At 58.7% G+C, this 26,423-nt stretch overlaps 1 protein-coding gene across 3 annotated transcripts; it reads right to left on the bottom strand.

The window, feature by feature from the left end:
- Positions 1–137: 137 nt before the first annotated feature.
- On the bottom strand, positions 138–22,447 carry ATG2A (autophagy related 2A). 3 transcript variants are annotated; one of them, XM_082343969.1, is made up of 41 exons: positions 20,785–22,447; positions 18,398–18,560; positions 18,120–18,272; positions 17,876–17,978; positions 17,335–17,470; positions 17,088–17,186; positions 16,703–16,799; positions 16,450–16,614; positions 16,205–16,345; positions 15,435–15,672; positions 15,205–15,349; positions 15,014–15,106; positions 14,397–14,555; positions 14,043–14,286; positions 13,588–13,684; positions 13,306–13,462; positions 12,475–12,617; positions 12,255–12,394; positions 12,012–12,169; positions 11,398–11,548; positions 11,062–11,261; positions 10,877–10,957; positions 10,572–10,678; positions 10,392–10,484; positions 8,251–8,321; positions 7,950–8,026; positions 7,244–7,408; positions 6,970–7,096; positions 6,669–6,883; positions 5,932–6,140; positions 5,533–5,668; positions 3,915–4,115; positions 3,587–3,688; positions 3,418–3,502; positions 3,184–3,319; positions 3,025–3,097; positions 2,768–2,850; positions 2,410–2,531; positions 2,113–2,267; positions 901–1,053; positions 138–809 (listed from the first exon to the last, which is right to left on the bottom strand). In XM_082343969.1, exons 1-41 carry the CDS (start codon positions 20,953–20,955, stop codon positions 573–575), a joined length of 5,781 nt encoding a protein of 1,926 aa, XP_082200095.1. In that variant the 5' UTR covers positions 20,956–22,447; the 3' UTR covers positions 138–572. The 3 variants fall into 3 exon arrangements, with proteins under 3 accessions (XP_082200095.1, XP_082200094.1, XP_082200096.1); XM_082343968.1 differs by having other exon boundaries at positions 7,238–7,408; positions 20,785–22,446; XM_082343970.1 differs by lacking the exon at positions 18,398–18,560 and having other exon boundaries at positions 7,238–7,408; positions 20,785–22,446.
- Between the last annotated feature and the right edge of the window lie 3,976 nt (positions 22,448–26,423).

Below are 26,423 nucleotides of genomic sequence, written 5' to 3'. Positions count from 1 at the left end.
GGTGGACTGTTAACCTGCTGAGTGAGCAGAGAGGGTGTGGCAGCCTCTGGTGGTGACAGGGGAGGCGCTGGGTGCAGAGATGGGGATGGGGCGAGTCAAGGTCAAGGCTGAGGCTGGGGCCGTGCAGGTACACAGGATGAGGGGGCTGGCGGTGGGCAGTTTATTCCACTGCATGCGGACACTGACCCACACACGCAAGGAACTTAAAAATACATTGAACCACAAGGTGTCCGTTCCCCCATCTCCCCCCGAGACACAGAAAGACACTTGGCTGATCCGAGAGCCTCCACCCTGGAACAAGGCAGCAGTGTGGGCCCGGGTGATGGTGGGGGCGGCGTCCTTTCTCTCCAGAGGAAAAGTGCAGAGGCAGGGCCGAGGGCCCAGGCAGGGAGGCTCCACTCTCACGGCGACTGGCAGTGGGTGGGCCAATCAGGGTCCTTCCCGGTCCATCCCCTGAAGGCCTGGCCCATCCAGCTGTGGGCCCCAGCTCTCGGGAGGTGTGGGAGCAAGTGCCACTGGGCTGGCCAGGCAAGGTGGGCAGGCAGCGCCCTGGGGTCCCGGGTGCCGGGGGCTCAGTCCCGGGCCTCGTCCAAACGCCACTTGAGAGCGTGGTCCTTGTGTGCGTCAGGGAGGATCTGGTTGCGCATCCCCCCCAGTAGGTTGGACGTGGCCTCTGTGGCTAGGATGAGGGGCTTCACCACCGTTGGGGGCAGCTGGCGGATCACGCCCCCCACAGCGCCTGTCAGCCCCTTCTGTTCATGGCCCCGAGACGCCACCTCGCAGATGGTCTGAGCTGTGTCCAGGATGCCCTGTGGAGGTTGGGGGTCAGTGCCGGGGTCGGTGGGGGAGGGGCGGGGGGGAGGACGTGGGACGAATGGGAGCAGGGCTGGGCCTCGTTACCTCTCGAACTGTGTCGTAGGCCTTGGCCACGCCCTCCCGAAGGTCGGCCGGCTGCTGGCCCTTCCGCAGCCTTCGCACAGAGCGCTTGTCCTGCAGGGAGCGCGAGATGGGCGCTGCCGGGGACAGGATGTCATACACCGTCTCGGCTGTGGCCTGGGGGAGCACGGCGGGCACCAGATGAGGAGAGGGGGCCTAAGCACCCACGACCGGGTGGGAGCCCACCCCCCAAACCCTGCCTCCCCCACATCCGTGCTTCACTGTGCTGCTCCTGGGGTCCTGCCAAGCTCCCACCACCACCCAGGTCAGGGGGCTGCAGGTGGACTGCATGCCTCCTGAGGGGACTCTCCTAATGTCCTCTGGACCCACACCCACCCCTCTCCTGTTGACCACCACACCCGGCACCCTGCCCATCTGGGGGGTGCCACAGATGCAGCCTGAGCTCAGCACACGGCCTTCCCCCTCCTGCTCCTTACCAGCTCCAGGGGCGGCCCTGGCAGAAGCCTGGGTTCCCCTGACCCATTCCCACAGATCACTAAGCCATCACTGAGCGTGACCCTCTGTCTGCTGGCTCCTCTGTTCTCTCGCCCCCAGTGTCACTCCTTCCACCCCAACCTCCCCACCTGGCTGTGCTACACCCCAGCTTAATGCCCTGGGGGTGGCCCTCAGATGCCTGCTTATCCCTCCAGCCTCCTCTCTAGAGACCCTGCCCCCACCCCCCAGTGCATCTGCAAGCTCACTCCTCACCTCTGAGGACTGGCCACAAACACCTTCACCTCCTAGGACTGACCACAAACACCTGCCTGTCGGCCCCCTCTACTCCAGAGCCCAGGGCACTCAACTGCAACTGCTCACAGGATAACCCCCTGGCTTCCCATCTGGGCCTGGCAGAGCGTGAGGCCTGAATGAACCAGGGCCAGTCTCTGGGCCTCAGTTTCTTGTCGGTAAACAGAGCCACCCCCCTTCCCTCCCCTTCAGGACACAGCCATGACCAGAGACCCAGTGGGCTCTAAAGCCTGGGGGCACTCACCCTCCCACATGGGAGCCACGGTGGGCCCCAAGCCAGTCACTCGGCCTCTTTTCTCCGTGACTGTTCCTCAAAAGATACCACATTCCCAGATGGCCTACCCTCAGTAGAGCTTTGGGGATGGAATTGGGCGCCATGGAGCAGACCCGCCCTGCCCTGCATGGCCTGGACGCTGGGGGCCCACTCACCTGGATAGCCTGCACCAGCCGGTTGCTGAGTTCTAAGGCGGCTGAAGCTGTGGATGAGCCGAAGGAGGCAGCCCCCCGCTGCAGCCCCCGCATGAGGCGCCCATCCTTCCTGTACTGCTCGATGGGCAGCCACAGCAGGTCCCGGAACCCTTGGACTGGGGGGACGGGGTGGTCAGAGATGCCCAAGGCTGCCCCCACCTACCCTGCTGTGGGAACTCTTCCACCTATTCCCAAGAGCGGCTTCTAGGCTGCCCAAGAGTATGGCATTTTCAAGAGCCCCCAAAGTCAGATACTCACAGAGCTGGACAACAGAATGCATGGGGCCCACGCCCCCCAGCAAGCCAGGCAACTGGTTCTTTCGGATGTCCTGCAGCCACTCGTTGAGAGCATAGCCCAGCACCTTGTCCACACCCAGGAGCCTAGGAAGGGGAGAGAAGAGGAGGGTGGGGTGGGGCAGAGCCACACGCTGAGGGGTCACAGGGCCAGGAGGACCCAAGGCACCCCAACATTCCCCATGGCTCCACCCAGCCCCGTACGGAAGGATTGACTGTGGCCATTTCACAGAGCACAAACTGAGGCCCCAGAGGGGTGATGTCTTGGCCAAGGCCACAGTCAGGAACAGAGAAAGGGCCCTGAGAGAGGCCTGGAGGCTCACCCATGCCGGCAACACAGCCGCTTTAGCTTCAGCTCGGAGCAGTTGAGCTGGGCCAGGCCTATGAGGAGGCCTGCGAAAGTGCCCTGGGGAGGGAGGAGGGGTTGGAGTTTACATGATGGGACCCAGGGACCCGCCCAGCTCACAGGAGCCACTAGAGGCTGACAGTAGCCGATGGTGCCTGGACACAGCCCTGGCCCCCTGGCCTCCAAAGAGCAGGCCACACCTGGGCAGAATGGGGACCTGACAGCCCCGCTTACCACCTGGTCCATGGTGACGTGCTTGCCGTGGTAATCCAGCCAAATGGGCACCTCGGACGTGAAGCGGAACTCCCTGGGTGGGGAGTGGGGAAAGGGGTCCTGTGGTCACTGGCCGGACCTGCTGCAGCCTGGCCCGGGGCCCCCAGCCCAAGGCCCTACCTGAAGTAGATGGGCTGCTGCTCAGCAGGGGAGGCGCCGTGTCTACCACCTGCGGCCTCCTGGGAGCTGGTGGTCTCCACACCCTCGGGTTGCCCTTCCTGGGGGCCGCTGGGCTGGACTGGGGTCTCAGGGTGAGCTGGAGGAGAGGCGGGGGACAGACCAGGGATGGGCCCAGGCATGGCTGTGAGGCAGGAGGCCCGGACCCTCCCCTCCCCTCCCTGCCCAGCTGCTCACCTTCAGTGGAGGTCTCCGCCGGGACCACAGGGTTGATGCTGGCCGCCAGGCTGGTGAAGAAATCCCTGAGGAAGAGCAGAGCATCCTGCCGGGGGAAGGAGCAGGTCAGATTCCGAGGCCTGGAGGCAGTGGGCTCACCTCAGGCTCTGCCCCCACGCAGCCCACTCACCTGATCCACGTTGAGCCGCAGGGGCAGCAGTGAGACGCGGAGACAGCACTCGGGCCCACCCAGGTTGGTCATGGGGGCCACGTGCAGCGCTTTGATCTTGAGCTGCAGGCAGAGGGTGAGCTCTGGGCACCCCCTGGGCCTCAGGCCCCCGCCCCCCACTGCTCCCCCAGTTGGTCCTGCACATGCTGTTCCCTCGGCTAAGCCCACCTGAGCCCCGCCCCCCTCCCAGGCTCACAAACAACCGGGGGATGTATGTGTACATGCACGTGTGTGCACGCGAGCATGCGTGTGTGCCCTGCTCAGGGTGGACCGTGCGGGCGGCCTGTACCATGTTGGAGTGGGTGCGCCGTGGCATCCGCTCACTCGTGTGTAAGTACAGGAATTTGTTGATCTGGGAGGAGGCCAGCCGGTCTCGGACCTCAAGCTCCTGTACGATGAACACCTGGCGGGACAGCGGCTGCTCCTCCAGCTCCTTGCCGGGGGCTACGGGGCCTGGCTCTGCCGGGTACACCTCATGCTGGAAGCTTACCTGCGGGGTGGACGGGTGCCTGAGCGGAAGGCAGGGCTGGACAGGGAAGGGGGCTCACCCCAGGCCCCTCCTCTCCCGGCCCAATCTCAGTCCCACAGCGGCTGCCACCTGGACACCTCCACACAGCTGTGCCACAGGCACTTCAGACCCCCACGGCCACGATGAACTCGACTGCCTCCCGAGAATCCACCTGCCCCCAGTCTCCCAGCCTTCCCGTCACCCGAGTGGCACCTGTCCCCCTATCACCCTAAGTGCAAACGTTGGTTCGGTCCTCCCCCTGCAATCTCTCTATCACCACGGCTGTCAGTTTTGCTTCCTCAGAACATCTCTCCAATCCCTCCACACTTCTGTCACCGCCACAGCTGCACCTGGTCTCGGAGCTGCCGTCACCCATCCCCTGCCCGGCCCCCCTGCTCGTCCCCTCCAGCCCCTCTCCACCCACCCAGAGGGATCTTTGTAAAGCGTTCGCCCACTCACCTGGCGCCCTGCAAGCTCCTCACTGTGGCCTGGCGAGGCCGTGCTTCTCCCTCCAAAGCCCACCCTCGGCCCTTGCCCTTGACCTGGGGTACACCGGCCTCTCTCCTGCCCCTGACAGGTCAAAGCCTCCCTCACTGGCGGGTCCTCGCCCCAGCCTTGTCTCCCCCTCACCCGGCACTGGCACTGGCTCCCCGGCCCGTCGGGTGTCCAAGGAGCCCCGGCCACCACTCCGAAGTACATCCCCCTGAGTTCTCTCAGCACAAGCGCCCTTACCAGCTCAGAGAGTGGGTCTGTGGGGGCTCACTCTCAGTAAGCGGCACTTGACCTGCACAAGTTCTCAGGTCAGCCCGGCCTGCTCTCTCCCTCATGCACATTCAGTCCAGCAGCCCAGCCTGCGGTTCTTTCCACCGTCCCTCTAGTAAAAACCAAAACCATCCGTGGTCTACAGGGCCTTACGCGGCCTGGTGCGGGTTGGATCTCTGGCCTCGTCTCCTACTGCTCTCCTCCCTGCTCAGAGGCAGTCTCGCTGGCCTGCTTGCTGCTCCCAGCTTGCGGCCTTCACGCTGTGCCCTCTGCCTGAAAACCTCTCCCTGGCTTACCGTGGCCTCACGTCTTTGTGCAAAACGGCACATTTTCACGAGGGCTTTCCGGCCCTCCCCAGCACTCCCTGTGCCCCCTCTCTGTTTACGTTCCCTGAGCATTTATCTCATTTGAGCCTCTGTACATATAGTCTTACTGGGCTCCCTCCACTACGATACAAGGGACAGGAAGGCAGGGTTTCCGTCTGCTTTGCTCATCGCTACATCCAGCATCTGGAACAGCATGGCAGCGGTTGACCTAGTACAGGACCAGGGGCCCGCAGGAGTTCCCGTGGATGAGTGCTAGCTGAGCAGCAGGGACAGGAGGGCCTGTCTCGGTGCCCCACCCGGGCTGGCCTCACCTTGCTGAGCTGGATCTCCATGAGGACATGGTGCTGCCTGCCACTGCCCCCCTGCGTACGCCAGGAGTTCTGGGGCCGGTTGGGGCCGGAGCAGCGAGAAGGGGAGCTCCTGGGGCCTGTGAGGCCTGCTCTTGCCCTGGGAAGAGGAACAATGGACAAGCTGACTCAGGGGAAGCCCCTTTCCTCATTCCCTCCCGTCACAGCAGGACTTTCAGCCCGGGGCAAGAGACCCTCTCCTGGGAGGTAGGCGGGGCAAGGGAAGAGGAAGAGTTAAGGCCAGAAGGTGAGGATCTAGTTCAAGGTTACCAGCTGCTGAGGGTCAGAACTGGACCCCAGCCCGGGCCTCATCTCCTGGGGGCCCCACTGCCACAGCTGCCACCTGCGCCCTCTCCTTCTCACCTGTGTCCGGGATGGGGGCCAAAGTCTCGGCCCCCATAGAGGTGCCAGACAAGGGAGACCTCACGCAGCACCACACGACTGCTGGGCACTGGGAAGTGGGCAGGTGCCCGCAGCAGGTCCGTGCTGCCCAGCGGCTGTGAGAAGTGCCCGTCCTGCACTATGATGGGGTCTGGATGCAGCTGTGTCACCACGGGCTCCCCATCTTGGGGCTGCAGGGAGGAGGCCAAGTGAACATATAGGGCACAGAAGCTTTGCCCAGCCCAGGTCACCTGTTTTTCCCTCATCCTCACATCTCTCTCCCCTTTTTCACAAAAGATGATTCTCACGGGCGATTATCCCGAGCAGCCTGAGTGCCCCTTGCCCCTGCCAGCCCTGTCAGGTCTTGCTTGCATGTGACAGTGAGTTCGGACATGATTCCCACTGGCACTTGGGGGCCAGGAGGCCAGCACCGTTGCAGCCAAGTGGCTCTCCTCACCCTCCCGCTAACTGCCCTGCTCCTGCCCCTCCCTGCTCTTGAACGCCCCAGTCCCTCTGCCCAGGACTCCACGCCTTGTCACTTCCTCTGGAAATCCGTCAACTCCTTCAAAGCCCAGAGTGAGGGCTGCCTCCCCAGGAACCCAACCCCACTTCCCCACTGATAGTGACCACCTCCTGCCTCTCCCACAGTGGGAGCTCTAGAAGGGCCTAGAACTGAGCCACCCTCTTCCAGGCCCCTGCCCAGCCTGCCCACCACACACCAATATGCCCAGGCCAGGAGCGTCAAGGATGCAAAACTCATCGCTGTCCAGAGTGTCTCCATCCTCCTCCTCTTCCTTCTCCTCTTCTTTGGCCTCTGGGTGGGACCCTAAGCTGCCAGTGGGGGCCCCAACCAGGGGCGAGGGGGGCTGAGCCCCACTCCGTTCACCTGGGAATAGGTAGACCGACACTGGAGAGGCCTGAAAGAAGGGGCTCCCTGTGGGGGAGAAAGAGCCGGTTTAGGCGGATGCCCGATGTGGGTGTCTGACTGTGTCTGCTGGCCCCAAAGCATCCTGAGCCCACCTGAAGCCTGGGCCAGCTCCCGCAGGCCGCGCTCGGTGTCCAGGAGGGCGTCGGTCAGGTCCCGCTGGTTGATGAGGGCTGTCTCCACTGGGGGGCATGAGGGCAGGGAGGCAGGGCTCTCCGAGAGCTGGGCCAGGCAGGGGAGGACTGGTGAATGCGTGTCAGGAGGGAGGGGGGGCCCCAGGGCTCCCCCATCACCAGGTTCCTGGGGGCCATGGCGGGGAGGGGGCTGGGCAGAGCTCTGGTGGCCTGTACGGCCAGGCCTCACCTGTACCTTCTGGCCGGCGATCTCTGTGGGGCTGGGGGGCCGGGGAGGGGGGTGCAGGTCGCCCTCACTCATCACGTACTGGAGCAGGTTGACCAGCAGGGCGCAGGAGTCAGCACAGCTATGCACGTGCATCACATTGTTGGAGCAGCGCAGCTCGAAGAGTGGCTGGCTCTGCGGGGTTGGGGGCGGGTATCAGCCCGGGTTCTGGCCCCACCGGACTTAGACAGGACTGGGCCAGGTCTCCCCTGGTGCGGTCAGCCTGGGGCGGTCAGCCAACTACCCTTTGAACACATGGGCAAACTGAGCCTAGAGAGTAAAAGGGGCTTCGCCCAGGGCCGCCTGGGGAAGCAAGAGTGCACTCCCGTGTGAAGGACTTTGAGCGCCCAGTCTCCAGTGAGGCGGGGCCTGGGATCTCCCTTTTACAGATAAGGAAACCGGGGACCCAGAAAGGCTGACTCCTGAGGCCCTGCTTTATCGTGGCTACAGCTGCCCTCTGCTGGCAGGGTTCATATGGAGGGATGTCCACCAAAGTTCTGGCCCTTCCCAGGAGGGCCAGTAACCACAGGGAAGGGCTGGCAGTGACTGGGACCTGAGCCCAGGCCCAGGGAGCAGAAAGAGAGGGACGGTGCGTGGGGAAAAGTGATCCCCCGAAGGCTCCCTTGCCCGGTACCTGCTCTGGCTCTGGGGGACCCTGGGCGACAGCCACACTCACCAGTTTGTCCTCAGTGCTCCCCTTCCAGGTTTTGATCACGAGCTCCAGAAGGTCAACGTCCAAGACACAGACATAATCTGAGGCAGAAGGCAGGAGAGGCTCCCGTTGCCTCCTCCTACCCAGCCCCTGGCCCCGCTGGGAGAATCTAGGGTTTATCTGGGTGCAGCCCTTGTGTGCGTGCACATGTGCGTGGGCGCTGAGAACCTGGCCAGCAGCTGGGTGAGGACAGCGGGCTGCTCTGGGTATGGCCGGGGGCCACAGCCCCTCAGAGGGGAGGGAGCCCAGTCCAGGCCCTGCCCACCTCGCCGCAGATCCAGGGTCTCCATCTCACACTTGTCGGACAGGTACAAGGCGGAGTCGTCGAGGATGAACCTGGGGGGGAACGGGGCTGAGAAGGGCCGGGAGCCGCTGCAGGCGGCAGCTCCGATGGAGCTGGCAGGGGTGGGGCTCGCTCATAGAGACAAGCAGAGGGGGCACCAACAGGGGGTCCCAAGCCCACAAGAAACTAGTGCTGGGTCTTCTCTGGCCTCGGTGTTCTTGTCTGTACGGGGGGCAGACTGGGCCTGGAGTCTTGTACCACAGGCCCAGACAACAGGCACTCGAAGCAACCGGGCAGCATTTCTCTTTCTCCAAAAACTTCCAGCTTCTCCACCTCACCTGGGCCTCATAGCAGCCCTGGGAGGGAAATGTCTTGTTTTCTTGTTTTCCCCCTACAGCCTGCATTGTTCTTTTTTTTTTTTTTTTTTTTTTTTAAGCTGAAATCTTGAGTGTTACATCTATTTTTTTTTTTTTTTTTAACTTTGGGGTTTATTTATTTATTTATTTATTTATTTATTTATGGCTGTGTTGGGTCTTCGTTTCATGTGCGAGGGCTTTCTCTAGTTGCGGCAAGTGGGGGCCACTCTTCATCGCGGTGCACGGGCCTCTCACTATTGCGGCCTCTCTTGTTGCGGAGCACAGGCTCCAGACGCACAGGCTCAGCAGTTGTGGCTCACGGGCCTAGTTGCTCCGCGGCATGTGGGATCTTCCCAGACCAGGGCTCGAACCCGTGTCCCCTGCATTGGCAGGCAGACTCTCAACCACTGCGCCACCAGGGAAGCCCTGCATTGTTCTTTTAAAATAAGTCCTTATTTTAATGGCAACCTAACATAAGCTCCTTTCAAATATTTAAAAAATATAGCTAATCCCAAATTCTGAGAAAAGGACCTTATACAGTCAGCCCTCCATATCTGCAGGTTCTGCTTCTGAGGATTCAACCAACCGCGGATCAAAAATATTTTTTTAAAAATCCAGAAAGTTCCCAAAAGCAAAACTTGAATTTGTCATGTGCTGGCAACCACTTACATAGCATATACATTGTGTTGGGTATTATTAAGCAATCTAGAGACGATTTAAAGTGTATGGGAGGGACTTCCCTGCTGGCGCAGTGGTTAAGAATCCGCCTGCCAATGCAGTGAACACGGGTTCGAGCCCTGGTCCAGGCAGATCCCACATGCCGCGGAGCAACTAAGCCCGTGCGCCACAACTACTGAGCCTGCACTCTAGAGCCCGTGAGCCACAACTACTAAGCCCACGTGCCACAACTAATGAAGCCTGTGCGCCTAGAGCCCGTGCTCCGCAACAAGAGAAGCCACTGCAATGAGTAGCACACCACAAAGAGTAGCCCCCCGCTCACCACAACTAGAGAAAGCCCGCGTGCAGCAACAAAGACCCAACGCAGCCAAAAATAAATAAATAAAATAAATAAATTAAAAAAAAAAAAGTATATGGGAGGATGTGCATGGGTTATATGCAAATATTGCACCCTTTTATATGTGACTTGAGCGCCCCTGGATTTTGGTATCCACGAGGGGTCCTGGAACCAATCCCCTGTGGGATACCAAGGGACAACTGTACATCTCCATCCTGTCTTTTCTATGAAGCCACACAGAGATGCATAAAACACACCCCCAAAAATCTTTAAAAAAAAAAAAATATATATATATAGTTTTATATCTATATATAAATATTGTACTATGGCATTTCCCCATATTTTTCAATGTTATTCTTAAATTTGACTTTAATGGTTGAGTGGGCCACGCTTACTGACTGAGGTCATAATTTGGGGGCATTTAAATTGTTTACAACTTTTGACTATTTTAAATTATACTACAGAGGCATTATATTCTACCTTTCTTATCCTTCTATCCTGAGGACAACCACCAGAAGTGAGATGATCAGGTCAGAGAGCTCCAACACCTTTAAGGCTCTGATTTGAAGGTCTGACTGACTCTGGGAAGGTGAAACTCAATCTTGTTCCCCAGGGAGGGATCACCTAAATGTCCAGAAAGGCTCAGACTGGCCTGAGGATGTATAGCAGCTACACAGGACCCTGGGGGAGTGGCAGCTGCAGCCAACTTGGGGTGGGATGCACGGGGAGCTCGGCGGGGGGGAGCTGCATACCTGAGCAGGAAGGTAGAGGTGTCCATGACGATGTTGCTGGAGAGGGTGAAGGTCTCAGCAGTGACAAGGACACGTACGGGGAGGTGGAGGGGCCTGGAGGGGTGGGTCACATTTGGGTTGGGGCAGGCTCCTTACACAGGGGCCCCGGCCCCCGGCCCCCAGCCCCCTGAGCCTGGGTACCTGTAGTCCACGGCACAGGAGAACAGGTGTACATGTAGGATGGTAATGACCGTTGGAGGCAGGTAGCCCAGCACTGGGTCATCCAGGACATCTAAGAACTCCAACAGCTTTGGGGGCCAGAGTGAAAGGGACAGGGGGAGGAGGGGGTCTCTTTCTTCCTCAACCCCCCCAACCGCAGCACAGCTCCCCAGTTGCTGCCCATCAGCTGTCTGTCACACCCTTGCCCAGGGTCTCCACCCAGAAGTCAGCTCCAGTCCAAGGTCAGCTCTGGCCCAGCCCACGCCCCCCACGCTACCCTCCCTCACCTGGGAGTGCCAGCTCTGTTCTGGCAGGGCCATGTAGTGGCGCAGGGTGGCTCTGTGCAGCCGCAGTGTCACCAGGAACTCCTGGGGGCAGGGCAGAGTCAGCATGGCGGCAGCCCAGCCCTCCAGGCACCAGGGAGGCGGTGGCCCGGGCCAAACAGGTGGGCCAGAAGCAGGCGCGGCTGTACCTTGACGTTCCTGTGAGGGTCCAGTTGGATGCGCACCGCGGTGGACAGCATGTGGGGGCCCCGGCCCTGGCCTTTGCGGCCCAAGCCTCCTTGCTCAGTCATCCCTTCCTCCGACGGGTAGATGGTTCGGGCCAGCTGGGCCGGAGGAGCAAAGGTGGGCACCTCCAGGCGACTGGGCAGCAGGTAGTCATCCACAGCCGCTGAGGAGGCATCTGGTGAGCTCCCTGCCAAGCTGGCCGTTCACCCACTCCACCCAGGGCACACGTCCCTCCTGAAAGACCACCCCTGCCCATGTACCCTAGAGACCCCATGGCGACTGGCCCCCAGCCCTCACACCTCGGTGGTAGAGTGTCGCCTTTTCAGCTTCCAGGCAGAAGTAGCCGAGTCCCGGCTGGCCTCGGTACTGGGAGACGCTGAAGACGGTGCCTTGTTCCATGTCCAGCACCAGCTCCCCGTGCGTGGCCTCCAGCCGCTTCCCGCACTCGTCCTGCAGGCAGCATGTGGCTCGGCCTCACCAGCTACACTCAGCAGCCTGCACACCCTCAGGGGTGAGGGCGCCGCTCGGAGCCCGGGCCTGACTAGGGTCGGCTCCAGCCTCTACCCAGAGCGCTGGAGGTCCGGAGCAGCACCTTCTCTCTTGCCAGAGGGGAAGGGTCATCCCTGCCCTGCCTACCTCCGGGCATCAGGTGGTGTCCATTCGGACCCCTGGCATGGTACCGAACGTATAGCAGGTGCTAGTGAGTGGCTGACGGGGCGTGATGGGATGGGTGGGGTGGCATGGGTGGGTCAGTGGGTGGCGGGGGGGTGCTACTGGCTGGACAGGCCACACTCGGCCCCCGGTGGGGCCTCTGTCTCCCACATTCCCCGCTTGGAGCTGCTCATACCGGCCTTGTTCTCCTGCCAGTGGGGGCTCTGGAGTCAGGGGCTCACCTCCCCTGGGCTGTGCTCACCTTGGTCTCACAGTGGGCCGTGATCCGACCCTTTAGCACCGTCACCAGTGTAGAGAAGGTACTCTGGGAGTGAGGGCTCTGGGACTCAGGGGCAAGGCGCTGGGGGGTGCCTGATGCCCCCACTGAGAAGTGGGTGTCCTCGTCGTCCGAGTCCGAGTCTGGGGGGAGAGCAAGGAGCCGAGTGGGAAGGAGAATTGGGAGAGCTGCCCCGGCCGCAGGACCCCACCAGGGCGCCCCTCCTACCCAGCTTGAAGGCAGACTTGCACATCTTGAAGCTGTCGTGCCAGAAGCCCGAGGCATCTGGGAAGCCAGTGGGGCGAGTGGCAGGGGCGGGGGTGGGAAGCAGGTCCGCGGGCTCCCACATGAGCAGGTCGTTGTTGATCCTGAGAGGGCAGTTGGACCACGGCGGTGAGGGAGGTCCGGCCCAGCCCCTTGCCACCCCCTGCCCTGCCCACGTCGCCACCTGTTGTAGAGGCTCTCGTAGACCTCCTTGCTGGGCAGGAAGACGTGGGCGCCGGGCAGGACCACTTCCAGGCTGCAGCGGGACAGCGCCAGGGCCCGGCTCTGAAAGGTCCTCATTTCCTCAGGGTCTCCAGGAATCACCATCTAGGTGGGGGAGCAGGGAAGGGGATGCGAGAGATGTCAGGGCCTGCTGCCGGCCTTAGAATCAGACCCAGGTCTGCTCCCTGAACTCCTATCATTCATTCATTCATTCATTCATTCATTCACACGAGCCCTTCTCTGCTGGGATGTATGACAGCCACCTTGTCTGAGGCGCTGACTGCAGGCAAACCCTGCTCCAAGGGCCTCGTCTGTGTCCACCCTTTATCCTCACGACAGGCCCATGAGACAGGTCATTATACCCGCTTTCCAGATGAGGAAACTCATCTGTAAGTAACTCTCCAAGAGGTTAGACAGCTTCCCCAGATGACACAGCCACTGAGTGGCAGAGGCTGGATTCGAACCCAGGTCGTTTGGCCCAGAGGCCAGGCCCCTAACTACCTCTCACTCAACCCTCATCACCTTCAGAGAAGAGGATCCTGAGGCCCAAATGTACCCTGATGATAAATGGCTGATGGGACGGGGTCATGATCTTCCCCACCGAGGGCCCATGTCCCTTAGGCGCTGCCCTCACTCTTGGGCCCCCTGAGACTCCCCACTGACCACAGACAATGGAAGAAATGAAATTCTCACTGGTGCTGGTTCACATTTTCTGGTGCCCCATGTGGTCTTGTCCCCCTAATCCAGAGCCACCAAGTGGCTCCCGTGAGACCCAAAAGGCCTTGTACCTCACCTCTTCTGTCTCGTACATGGTCCTTTTGGAGGAGAAGGGTGAGGGCTCAGGCTCCCGAAGCTCGCACAGATTCTCGGCCGACAACTCCAGCTCCTCTCCCTTCTCCGGGATCACTTCCCACTGTGCGCTGAGCTGGGGATTCAGGGTCACCACTACCCTGCCAGGGCACAGGCCTGTCACTGGCCTGCAGGGCCCCCCAGCCCCTGGTCCCAAGTGGCCTCCCACTGCCCTCAGTAGCAAAGCCCTCCTCTCCTGTCTGCTCCTCCCAGAGCCCCAACTTACTGGGGCAGGAAGTACTTGTGCCCAGGGCTCGTGGGATCCAGGGCTTTGGAGACCCGCAGGCAGGGGACAGGTGGCTTCTCTCCGTCTTCGTAGGTGACTGGAGGGGATGGGGAGGGGCGGGGGGTTGTCACTGCCACCTTTCCCCATTTCTTCCTCAATGCCAGGTGGGTCAGTGGGGGCCTGGAGCCCCACCATGACAGCTGTGTTTTACTGTGTACAGACCTGTGCCCTCCCTCGCACCCACAGTCTGCAGCGGCCCGGGGATAAACGGCCCACTCTGCCCGCTGCCCAGAGGAGCCCAGGGATACGCAGTGCTGGTGCCTCACGAAGCAGATGAGGTCTGGACCAGGGTCTGCCCCCATCGTGACCCAGCCCCTTCCGTGGCCCCAAGCCCACCTCTCCTAGAGGCCTGAGCCCCCCTGCCCAAGGGGTTGTCTCCTGGGGGGGGCTCTTACCATGGAGGTCGGAGCAGGTGAGTTCCAGGCGGGTGGGGGCGGGGGGGCCAGGCCCACTGCTCAGCTCTGACCGGAACTGGGGCTCAGTCAGCTCCAGGCGCAGCTGCTCGGCCCGCACGGCCCCGCCCACCCAGGGGTCCCGCTCAGGCCGCAGGTCAGCGACGGGGAAGCGCAGCTGCAGCGCGGCGCGGGGTGCCGAGAGCCGCACCACTGCATGCTGCTGAGCTGCTGGCGGGGGCTCTGTCTGTGGGAGGCGGGCAGTCAGAGCTGCTGCTGGCCCCCCCGCCCCCACCCAACTGTGGCCGAGAGCCAGAGGGCCCGCGCCCTGCTCTCCTCCCTGGCTGCGCATCTCACCAGCAGGCCAGCCGGCTGCTCGGGAGGGGGTGTGGTGGCCTGGTGCAGCAGGGCAGCGAGCCGGTCCAGGGCCCCCAGCTCCACATCTGCCTGGAAGTCGGCCAGGTCCAGGGCCAGTTCTGAGTGACAATGGCAGGCAGTTGGGCGCCGGGGCCGGCTCTGAGGGTGAGGGTGGCTCAGGTCAGCGAGGGCTGTGGGGTGGGCGAGGGCAGGATGGGCAGGGTTCCCCTTGAGCGAAAACAGAAAGGACACAGAGCCCTCCCAAGCTGTGAGGAGAAGAGCTTGGGTGAGGAGCCCAGGAGGGGATGGGGAGACCTTCACCGCCTGCTCGGGGCAGACGACCAAGCTCGTTTAATGGAAACCACCCAATACTTACCACCTCCAGCCCTGGAGGCTGGCAGGGGTTTGCCAAGGCGAGCCAGGAGAGGGGCTAAGAGAATGGCACGTATATGGCCCGGAAGTACTCAAGGGCTCCAGGATGGGGAGGTGTGCTCTGGTTTGAGCACAGGTAAGGGGGGTGGAGGGTGGGAGCAGGGAGGCACCAGGGGAGGCCGGTGGGGGGCAATACACCATGGGAAACAGCCAAGGGCCCCTGGGCCTGGAGTAGCGTGGGTTACCTTGGGCAGCCGGCGCAGGGTCTGCGTGTGGCGCAGGTGAGCGCAAGGCTGAGCCGAGGCCTGGGGTCGCAGGCTGCCGGGGAAGCTCAGGACCTGGGGCGGGACATGGAAGGCGACAGCGTCAGGCCGAGCCCCCAGGCCCACCCTCACCTCTAGGCCCTGCCGTGCACACACTGGCTCTCGGCCCTCACCTCTGTGTACTCAGGCTCCGAAGTGCCCCTGGGCCATAGACACTCCAGCACCTCCAGCTGCCCGAAGTGCACTTCCGTGCTGGTGATCCGCCGGCCCCTACTTGTCCTCAGCTCCCAGGAAAGCTGTACAGCGGCACCCGTTAGCCTATGGGGAAGAAGCTGGGCATCAGAAGGTGGGCTTCAGGGGCTCAGGGAGTCCCCTCTAGTTCAGGCCCGCCTTGGGCTTGTACCGGACATGGCTACAGGGACAGGCCCTCTGGAAGCGCGGTCGGAGATGGTAGAAGTCATGGGAGCCGAAGGACCCATCCTTGGTGGCATCGAACTCCGCAAAAAAGTGGGTGGTGAGGTCAGGTGGTCCGGAAGACGGGGCAGATGTCTGAAGCAAGGTCAGGGTCACACCCCCCAAGGTCATCTTCAGCAGCGAGTCGGGGCGCAGGGTGTTCAAGGGGGGTGCAGGGGCTGTCTTGCCTGAGAGGACAAAGGCTTCACCAGAGGCTCCCCAGAGCTCATGGGCATCCCAGGTAAAGTGACAGTCAGACACTGGGCTAGAGGCCAGGAGAAGCCCTGGCCTAGCTGGATCGTGACTCTGGCCAGGGGCTTGGCCAGGCACGGGTGACGTGAAGCCTTATTATGCCAGACACTGAGTCTACGCTCAGTTCAACCCGCTCAAGGAAGCTGGAAGAACTGGAGGTGACGAAGCACTTACTCAGTACCTGACACTTGCGATCTCTCAATAAACATCAGCCCAAACGTGCAGCCTGGCAGGGTCAGATCTTATCCCTTTTTTATGGAAGGGGAAACTGAGTTTAAGTGCTTGGCCCAAGGTCACTAACTCCGAAACTCAGGTTCTGTCCATCGCCACCTCCCCTGAGCGTTCCCACGGAACCAAGTCACCAACGGTGGACCTCCAGGCAGCGCTGGAGGCCTCCCACATGCACGTAGCAAAGATGACACCGGCGCCAAGCCTTCTTCCAGCTCTTCCTGCCCCTGGAGGACTCACCGGTTGGGGGGCCCTGAGCAGAGAGCCGGCGGGAGGCCACGTTGCTGTGCACAGAGGTGCCCAGGTCTACATCGGAGAGGGAGAGCTCAGACAGCGCTGAGGCCACACTGCTTGTGAGGCCCGCCATGGAGAAGAAGAGGTCTGTGGGCCAGAGGAAGGGGGTCAGAGACAGCCGGGCTCAGCCCCCTGACTCCCGCGCCCACAGTAGACACCCCGCCAATTGCTGGCTCCGGCTCCACACCCACCAGTGCTCTCCAAGTTGACAAGGGGGTTCGAAAGGGGGTCTGAGCCGAGGGGCTCAGCTACAGTCCCCGCCTGCAGCTGCTGATTCAGATCCTGTTCAATCAGCCACAGATCTTCAGCACCTAGTGGGCGGCTCTTGTTCAGCTTGTCGACCAGGCCCTCGGGGTCTACAGGGGAGGACACTTCCTTGTGTCAGTCCAGTCTGGCCGGTGCCTTCCCAGCCACCCCACTGCCTGGACCGCCCAGAGGCCTCACCTGCAAGGCTCAGTGCGCCAAGCAGTTCCTGAAGCTGCTGGAGCTGCCGCGGGGTCAGGAGCAGGTGCAGGGAGCCCAGCTGCCCACACACCTCCAGCTGGGGGTGGAGGAAGCAACCGTGGAGCCTACACCAGCCACCGCCGCCGCCCACGTGCCCTCACCCTGAGGAGGCAGGATGCCAGTGGCCAGGCTAAGCTCTGCCACCAACTAGCTGTGTGACCCTGGCTCCAACTTGACCACTCTGAGCCTCAGTTTCTCCACTTGCCTAGAAGGCAGTAATTTCCCCCACTCAACGACCCCGCTCCGTCCCAGGGAAGATCAGCATTGCTGAGGAGGATCCTGAGATGCGGCATACTCCCTCCTCCCCAGGGGCCTGGAGACCCACCTTGGGGCCTGGGAAGGCCTCATTTTGCTTCAGTTTCACTGTCAGCTCCAGGCACCCTGAGCAGCTGCCAATCTGCAAAGGAGGCTCTGGGGGTCCTTCCTGGGAGACAAGAAGACATGGGAGGGGAGGGGGTGAAAAGATGCAGCCAAAGATGGTCAGAAGGGAGGGAGAGGGGCAGATGGGTCAAGGGCCAGAGAGGACAGGGATTAGAAGGAGAAAGAGACTGCGAGGACCAGAGTCGGCCCACCTGTGGGCGGAGCTCCTCGAAGTGCAGGCGGACCCCCGCCAGCTGCAGCAGCTTGTGGAGGAAGGCAGGGGGCTGGTGCACATCCACTGGCGGTGCCTGGCTTGGGTCTCGCACTGCTTCATCGCAGTACTCTAGTCTGGGGAGTGTAGGATCAGCTCCTGCCCAGGCCACCCTCTCCCCACGCAGCATTCTGTTCTAGGAGTCTGGGGTCAGTGAAGCCTGGCCTGCGGAGCCGTCCCATCATAGCCAGGCCATCCTGGACCTCCGCGGCCATTGCTCCTCAGACCCTCAGCGTGTCACCTGATCCCGGGGGCCCAGCTACCCTTGGCCTCTACCACTTGGCCCAGGGACACCACTCCAGGCTCACAACACAGTTCGCCGCCCCCTACCCCGGCCACAGCCCAGGCCCACCCAGCCTTGCCCTGACAATTCCCAGGAGCCCAGGCTGGGGGTGCAGGCGGGGCCAGGGCCACTCAGCAGCCCCTCACTCCCCCTCTTCCTCACGCCAGCCCCACCCCCCCCACGCTCAGCCTGCCCCTACCTTTGCACGTGGGCTTCCACTGCCACGCCACGCTCCCCATCACCAGGCGAGTGCTCCACCCTCACGACAGTATCCAAGAAGGTCACCTTGATCCTTCGCAGTACTGAGGGGTGGGGAGGGGTCTCAGGTCAGGCAGAGCAGCAAGGGCCAGACAAGAGTTTCCCTGTCAGACGGCAGGGTGCTGTCTGAGGCCTTTGCCCTGCGGGCCACGGAGGGGCACAGCGGCTGGGCGGGGCCTGCTCACCAGTCTCAATGGTCTGGGCAAACATCTCCAGTCCTTCCAGGGGCTGTGGTGGCTCAGAGGGCTCAGGCGGCCCATCCCGCAGGCACTCCTGGGCCAGCTGCATGCTCGTGGTCATGCACGAGGCCCAGCTCTGTGAGTCGGCAGCTCCCGGCCCTGCAGGTAGGAAGAGGGTCTCAGGGCCGGCAGGCCCCGTCAGCTCCTGGGTGCCCAGGCCCACTCGCACCACCTGCTCCCCCACCGCCACCCCTACCCCCGCCCCAGCTTTGCTCTGCCCTCACCCGGGCCCTGGCGGGGCTGTAAGGTGAGCTGGAGGCCTGACACGTGCACGGTGCAGTGGTCGGTGAGTAGCGCGGCCCAGGGCACGGCCACCTCGATAGAGCCCACGAAGCCTTCCACCAGCTCCAGTGGCGACTCCGTGGACTCCAGCACCTCATTCACAGACTGGGAGCAGGCAGGAGACAAAGCCAGCTCAGGGAAGCCCCACACCCAGCCGTCTCCCTGGCTGCTGCAATCCTTGCCTGGCTCTTCCACCTTGGAGAGCACCCTCGCTCCCCCTGTCCATCCCCCTGTCCGTCCCCCTCTCCGTCCACATGCTACCTACAAAATCCTACCTTGGCTCAACTGACCCCTCCTCTTGGCTCAACTGACCCCTCCTCTTGGCTCCACTGACCCCTCCTCTTGGCTCAACTGACCCCTCCTCTTGGCTCCACTGATCCTTCCTCTTGGCTCCACTGACCCCTCCTCTTGGCTCCACTGACCCCTCCTCTTGGCCCGCCCTATTACCATACAGTCCAATGTGCCCAGTCTTTCAAACCAGAGGAGAGGAGAACTGAAGGACAAAGAGGAGGGAGCCAGGCAGAGGGGATGGAGGGTAGGGTTTCAGGCGTGGGCACAGCACATGCAAAGGCCTGGCAGAGAGAGCAGCGGCAGCCCACATTTATCTGGGCGAGCGTGGAGTTTAAGGGGAGTGTCCAGGAGAGGTAGGCAGGGGGCTGACCTGAGCTGGAGGGGGCCCCACAACTCCAAACACTTGGGGTAGCTGTACTCTCTCTGAGGCACAAGGCTAGAGCCCCTGGTTACAAATAGGGGAGCAGCCCCCCCCACCAGTCTGGGAGCTCCCTGAGGGCAGGAGCCCACCTGCCTTCTCTGTGTGACTCCAGGTGCTCTGTGTGGCGCCACCCAGAGAGGGCCTCAGTAAACACTTGTTGGATCCATGAATGAAATACACGGCAGAGCTAGAAGGCCCACAGATATCACACGCAAATTCCTCACCTACAGATCCACAGATGGGGAAACTTGAGGCCTAAAGAGAAGGGACTAGCCTAGTCACCCAGTGTACTATGGGAACTGAGACCGAGACCCAGGCACTGGGCTTCTTTGGGGGTCTGCAAGGGAGGGGCTGCAGGCCTGGCAGCTTGGAGAAGGGCGGGCATACTGGGAAAGCACTTGCATTCCAACAGGGCCCAACTCCTCCCTGGAGGCCAGGCAGGAAAGCAGCCTAGCTAGGAGCCAATTCAAATCCCCAACCAGAGGGCAGGGCGGGTGGAAGTATAGAAAGGCAGCCTAGAGGTCTGGGCCAGCCTAAGAGGCTGAGGTCAGAGGTCAGAAAAGGTCTTCCCCACTGGGATTCACAGGCAAGAGGTGCCACCAAGTCTGGGCTCAGGGGTCTCCGCCTACCCCACGTTTGCTCAGGAAGACCTGGTCTACCCTAAAGCCCAGCTTTTCCTGCCCAGACTGTATTGAGGCCAGGCACCCTGTCTACTCCCCCAGAAAACTGAGAAGCCCCTGTCCCCATGCCCACCTCTGTTGCTCTGGACTGGAGGGTTGACCCAGTGCCAGCCCTGGTCTGGCGCCTCTAACTGGTGGCTCCTTTGCAACTTCCCAGGTCAGCTGAACCGTGAGACACAGCTCCTCACTGCCCCCAGCCGCAGGCCTCTGACCCAGAGCTTATTCCTCTCCGCTTCGCCAGCATCTCTCTCCTCTCTGCCTAAGGCCAGATCTCTCCACCTTTCCTCGAGGGCTTTCCTCTAGGTGGGGATGCTGATGCCCAAGCTCCTCCCCAAACACCCATTCAGTCCATCCCACTCTCCTACAAGCAGGAAGTAGGCAGCAGTGGCAGTCACACAACGTGTTGATCAACAGGGGTGCTGACGCGGTTGTTGACATCCATATCCGGAGATGAACGCCACCCACCGAGCCAGGGTCGTGGGGTCAGGAGGTCAGGGCACTTTTCCCACAGGTGCCCACAGCAGGGCCCTGGACCCCTGCTAGACTTCCCTAACCAGCTGTATGCCCCAACTCTGCCACTTCCCTGGCCTGGTCCCACCAGAGCCCCCTAGTTTCCGAGGTTCCTCCTCACCCTCTCCTTAGCCCCTTGGCACCACGCTCAACTCAGGCCCCCAATTTGATACACTAATTCTGGCATTCTCCAGACAAGTGACATCCTGCTCCCCAGCTTCAGTTTCTCCTCCTGTGAAGCAGAGGCAGGGGCCCCTTCTGTCCAGCTTCTGGCTCTGGAGGCGATCAGCTGACCCCTGGAAAGGGCCGGACGCCCAAGGCCTCTCCACTCCGGTGCCTGGTCCCCTAGTCCGACCCTTTCGCAGGGAGCCTCAGGATGCTGCGCCCCCCAGTCAGACCCTTCCAGGGCTCGGGCCTGGATCCTCACCCAGATCTCCAGGTGTATATCCCGCAGGACAACGCTGCCCTTGTACAGATCGAGGCTTAGCTGGTCCAGGCTGAGGTGCTCCTGGAAGAAGTGACCCAAGTAGTGGTGCAGCAAGTAGCGGCAGACCCGCTCTTTCACACAGTTCGACCACGGCCATAGCCATCGTGACATCTCGGAGACCGCCGGGCCCGGGCCGCCTCCACTCGCCGCCCGCCCGCGTTCCCCGTCCGGTTGCGCTGTTCACTAGAGCCCCCGGCTCACCCCGCCGCTTCTCTTAGCGCCAGGCCGCACCCCCGGACGCCTGACCACGCCCCCCACGCTCACTGCCATTGGCCACTGCAAAGGGCAAGGCCTACTGATTGGCCGCGGGGGCGGAGCCTTCAGGCGCGAAAAAGGGACTGGGCTCTCTGCAAGATATAGGGCTCCCAATATTAATTTACGCTTGCGTATAAATTCTGTGTGGGAGGACCTTTAACCTCTCTCCTACGGGCTCCGGGAAGGCTGTCGCTTGAGGTGCCAGCCCCTCAAAGGAATGCGCATGTGCCGACTCGTCCAACTAGTACTTGAGGTAGTTGGCGAGGATTTAAAGGGACAGTGTCCCATTAAACTTCGTAAAAAGCTTTCCAGAGGCATACTTAGTGTGAGAGCCCAGTACGCATCTCTAGAAACGATTAAGTGAAAACCTTTGCATTTTACAAAACGCTTAACCTTCCGCTGTCTCATTCAACCCCCACAACAACCTCGAGCGTGGAGATTATTGTCACCATTTTACAGATAAGGAAACAGATTTATAAAGGTTGCTGTGAGTCCACTGTGAAGGAGGTCTCACCTGGAATGCTTGACCGGAGATTAACTGATCTTCCCTTCTCTCTGTACTTGGTCAGGCCTCCAGCCCCTCCCTGTAATAATAATAATAATGTTTTTTAATATCTCTAATCCTAAAATTCAATAAAGAATGGATTCTAACCCCCTTGAGCAGAGGTTTATTGTTTTGCACAGCCCTTGAGCTAAGAATTTTTTTTTTTAATTATGTATTTATTTACTTATTTTGGCTGCCCTGGGTCTTGGTAGCAGCACACGGGATCTTCATTGCGGCATGGGACTTTTTAGTTGCAGCACGTGGACTCTTTAGTTGCAGCATGCGAACTCTTAGTTGTGGCATGCATGCAGGATCTAGTTCCCCAACCAGGGATCAAACCTGGGCCCCCTGCCTTGGGAGTGCGGCGTCTTATCCACTGGACCAGCAGGGAAGCCCCCTAAGAATGGTTTTTACATATTCGAATAGTTGGAAAAAATCAAAAGAAGAATATGATTTCATGACGTGAAAATCATATGAAATTCACAGTGTGTCCACAAATAAAGTTTTAGTAGAAGACAGCCATGCTCATTTGATTAAGTACTCTCTAGGGCTGCTTTCTTGCTATAGCAGAGTTGAGTACTTGAGACTCAACCTGCAAAGCCTAAAATATTTATTTTATGGCCCTTTACAGGAAAAGTTTGCCCACTCCTGCTCTACAGGTTTAGTCACACAAGCTCCCTTACATCATGATGACTTAGGAGATACCCACAGGTAATTATAATTATAATTCCATTTTAGCCTTACTAGGGAGATGGACCCTACTGCAATCTAAAGCCAAAAGTTGGCCGGAAGCAAAGGCAACCACCCCGGCCTGAGGCTCAGGGATCTGGGTTCCAGTCGCAGCTCTGTGTGGCCTCAGGCAAGTCACTGCTCCTGTTGGTGAGACTGTTTTATCCCCCTTAGCCTGGGGTTGGGTTAGTAGGCAGGACGGCTCATTACCTGGAAGGCACTGAAGAACAGCCTCTGAGAGAATTGTGGGAAACACTAGGAAGGCCCCGTTCTAGGAGACTGGCTAATAAGATGGCTACTCAGAAAATGCTTGTGGAATGAATCAAGAGGTCTGCCTGACCCCCGTGACAGGCCAGGGGCAGAGCTGTGTTCATCGAGTGTTCATTAAATTAATAATAAAAATAATAGACACCATGAATTGAGCCCATGTGATGTCCTGGACCCTGGGCTTGTCACTTGACATGCATGACTTCATCTGCTCGTCACCACACAGGCTCATGAAGGAGGCACTGTTGCAGCAGAAATAGAAATGAAGTTTTCCCTCTCCTGAGAACAAGGAAAATAAAAGGAACAGTGAACAGGCTAGAGAAGAAACATAACCTGGCCTGAAAGAGGGTGTCAGTCCTGGTTTTATTTTAACTGTTACTAAACCGTAATGTCTGTAGTTAGATTTGCCCTTCACAAAGCTAACCTGTCACCACTAATCCTGTGTAATTTACATTCTGCACCTGGTATTTGCTCCCCCTATAATCTCTAGTAGCAAATCACCCCTTGTAGCTGTTCGCATTTCAGAAAGGAGGTCCCAGACCAATAACCCAGAGACTAACGGACCCAATTACCGGGCTGCTGGACCCAATTACAGGCTTGCCTGACTCCAGCAGTGGCTGTTTTGAAATAATGCAAGAAGAATGCAAGGCATTCACCATTTTGATCCTTATCACTTACTTCGGACTGCGAACTCCCCTATAAGGATCCCTGTAATTCCCCAGGAAGGGGGGCACAGTTCTTGAGGTGCTAGCCTACTGTGTCCTCCCTTTGCCTGGCAAAGAATATTAAAAAAGCCTCTCTATTTCTTACCTTCCAAATCTCTGTCTCCGTATTTTTATTCGGCATTGGTGTACAGGGAGCCAAGATTTTGGCAACAGCACTATTAATACCCCCATTTTACAGAGAGGAAAACTGAGGCTGTGTGCCTAAGTGCCTGTGGAGCAAGTGAATGAACAAGCATCACTTCTCCTCCCAAAGGCAGCGGGAATAGAAGGGCAGATTCTGGAGTCTAGGAAAAGTTGTCCTTATGTTCCATCTAGGAGGGAGCTACCATTCCCCTGCAGTGGGAATGGAGAGTACCACCTGCAAAGGCTGGGGACACCGGGCCATTCCCTATATCCAGACAGACCTCCAATCTGGGGTGGCTGCTTCCTAGGTTGGCTTCCTGCCACGGAGGCTGCACTCAAATCTTGTCTTTCATTGTAACTTTACTAGAAGCCACATCTGTCTCTCAGAAGTGGGTTCTTGTGAGTCCACTCCTAAGCCTGATTCCCTCTGTGGCCAGGACACAGTGCAGTGTCTGTGCTACAACAGAGAAGTATATAGGACTCAGAGGGTTAGAAAGTTCCTTCCTGCCACCTCCCCTAGACAATACACAGTGAACTCCACAGAAATCCAACAAATACAGTGGCCCTGGGCACTGGACGACTGGATCTCAGAGAACTCAAGGGGTCTGGAAAAGCATGGGGCCAGGGTTCCTCCCCACAGAAAGAAAAGGAGAGGGCCAGGCTTTGTGGGGCTTCTTGGGGGCCTCCCCACATCAGATAGGTGGGAACTTATAATGCAAACCAGGTTCTCTAGGCCTCAGGGGCCTAGAGGGGGAGGCTCTCCCTTCCCTAGGAATGGCCCATCCAGAAGAAGCCCCTCTGGGAATTTCCTCAGTGGGATCATGATAGGTGTAAAATTGATCATGGAAGGTAGCCTGGGGGCTGTGGTTTTTGACTTGGCCATGGTGGAGGGCCTGGATTTTGCATTTTGTCTAAATTGTGGTAAAATATACATGATAAATGTTACCATTTCTAAAAGTACAATTCAGTAGTGCTAAGTGTATTCACATTGTTGTGGAACTAATCTCCCGAACTTTTTCATTTGCAAAACTGAAATTCTATACTCATTAAACAGCAACACCAAACTGGGTGAATTTTGTAATATGTGAATGATACCCCAAGAAAGATGATTTAGAAAATAATTTTCAACTCCCCACCCCCCATGTGACATTGTATCTGTTCTGAGACACAGTTCAAAGGCTATTTCTTGCAGGAAGTCTTATGTGTGTCCTCCACACTTCAGTGCCCCAGTCCTCAAACTGAGCACCCCCTTTGTACAAAGCACCAACCCTCCATGGCCAACCTGGCCTGGAGACCCTCAGAGTTCAGGGCACTAGCCCCCAGGGGACCTGGGGTGGGGGTCTGGCGCTGGCATGATCCTGACTTAGGCTGGGAGGTGGGGGCCTGGACCGTGGTCCCAGCTTTGATGGTAGGCTATGTAACCCTGGGCAAAGCACTTCTCCTCTCTGGGCCTCGGGGTCCTCACCTGGTTGTAGAAGGCTTGGTGGGCCTGCCCTCCCCCAGCTTTTTCTGCAGGGGAGTGGGACAGGCTTCATCTCCTGAGCCTGGGAGATGGGCAAGGAGGGGATTATGGGTTTCCAGCTGACAGACGAGGTCACCAAGAGCCAGATGGACAAGACCTGCTGAGCAAGGGGTTTCATCCTGGATCTCAGCCTGGCTAAACTATGGCCTTTGCTTTTTTTTTTTTTTTTTTTTTCTTACCATCTTTATTGGAGTATAATTGCTTTACAAATGGCCTTTGCTCTTTATTGCTCCAGTAGGTGAGCACCTCTTGGGCACCCAGGTTCCCTCTGCAGCAGGGAAGGTGGCTGGGTGGTTCCACTGGGGTACTGAGTGGTCAACAAGGCCTAAGGCAGAGTGAGGAAGACTCTAAAAAGGGCCCCAGCCCACTCCCTGACTTTATCGCCAGGTTTCATTGCCCACTCCTGTTGCTCACATGGACCAGTTGTTTATTTAGGCAAAACTGGGTGGAAGCAGAAGCAAGAAGAACTACAATTCTGCAGCCTGTGGAAGGAAAACCACATTCACAGAAAGACAGACAAAATGAAAAAGCAGAGGACTTTGTACCAGATGAAGGAACAACATAAAACCCCAGAAAAACAACTAAATGAAGTGGAGATAGTCAACCTTCCAGAAAAATAATTCAGAATAATAATAATGAAGATGATCCAGGACCTCAGAAAAAGAATGGAGGCAAAGATCGAGAAGATGCAAGAAATGTTTAACAAAAACCAAGAAGAATTAAAGAACAAACACCTAGAAGAATTAAAGAACAAACACCTAGAAGAATTAAAGAACAAACACCTAGAAGAATTAAAGAACAAACAAACAAAGATGAACAATACAATAACTGAAATGAAAAATACACTAGAAGGAATCAATAGCAGAATAACTGAGGCAGAAAACCGGATAAGAGACCTGGAAGAAAGAATGGTGGAATTCACTGCCGTGGAACAGAATAAAGAAAAAAGAATGAAAAGAAATGAAGACAGCCTAAGAGACCTCTGGGACAACATTAAACGCAACAACATTCACATTATAGGGGTCCCAGAAGCAGAAGAGAGAGAGAAAGGACCCAAGATTATAGTTGAAAACTTCCCTAACATGGGAAAGGAAATAGCCACCCAAGTCCAGGAAGCACAGAGAGTCCCAGGCAGGATAAACCCAAGGAGAAACACGCCAAGACACATAGTAATCAAATTGACAAAAATTAAAGACAAAGAAAAATTATTGAAAGCAGAAAGGGAAAAACGACAAATAACATACAAGGGAACTCCCATAAGGTTAACAGCTGATTTCTCAGTGGAAACTCTACAAGCCAGAAGGGAGTGGCACGATATATTTAAAGTGATGAAAGGGAAGAACCTACAACTAAGATTACTCTAACCGGCAAGGATCTCATTCAGATTCGATGGAGAAATCAAAAGCTTTACAGA

The sequence above is a fragment of the Balaenoptera borealis genome, assembly GCF_965194805.1.
Source record: "Balaenoptera borealis genome assembly, chromosome: 11".
NCBI lineage: Eukaryota > Metazoa > Chordata > Mammalia > Artiodactyla > Balaenopteridae > Balaenoptera > Balaenoptera borealis.
Note: the sequence above shows the minus strand (reverse complement) of the source record. Positions and strands in the feature narration are given on the sequence as shown.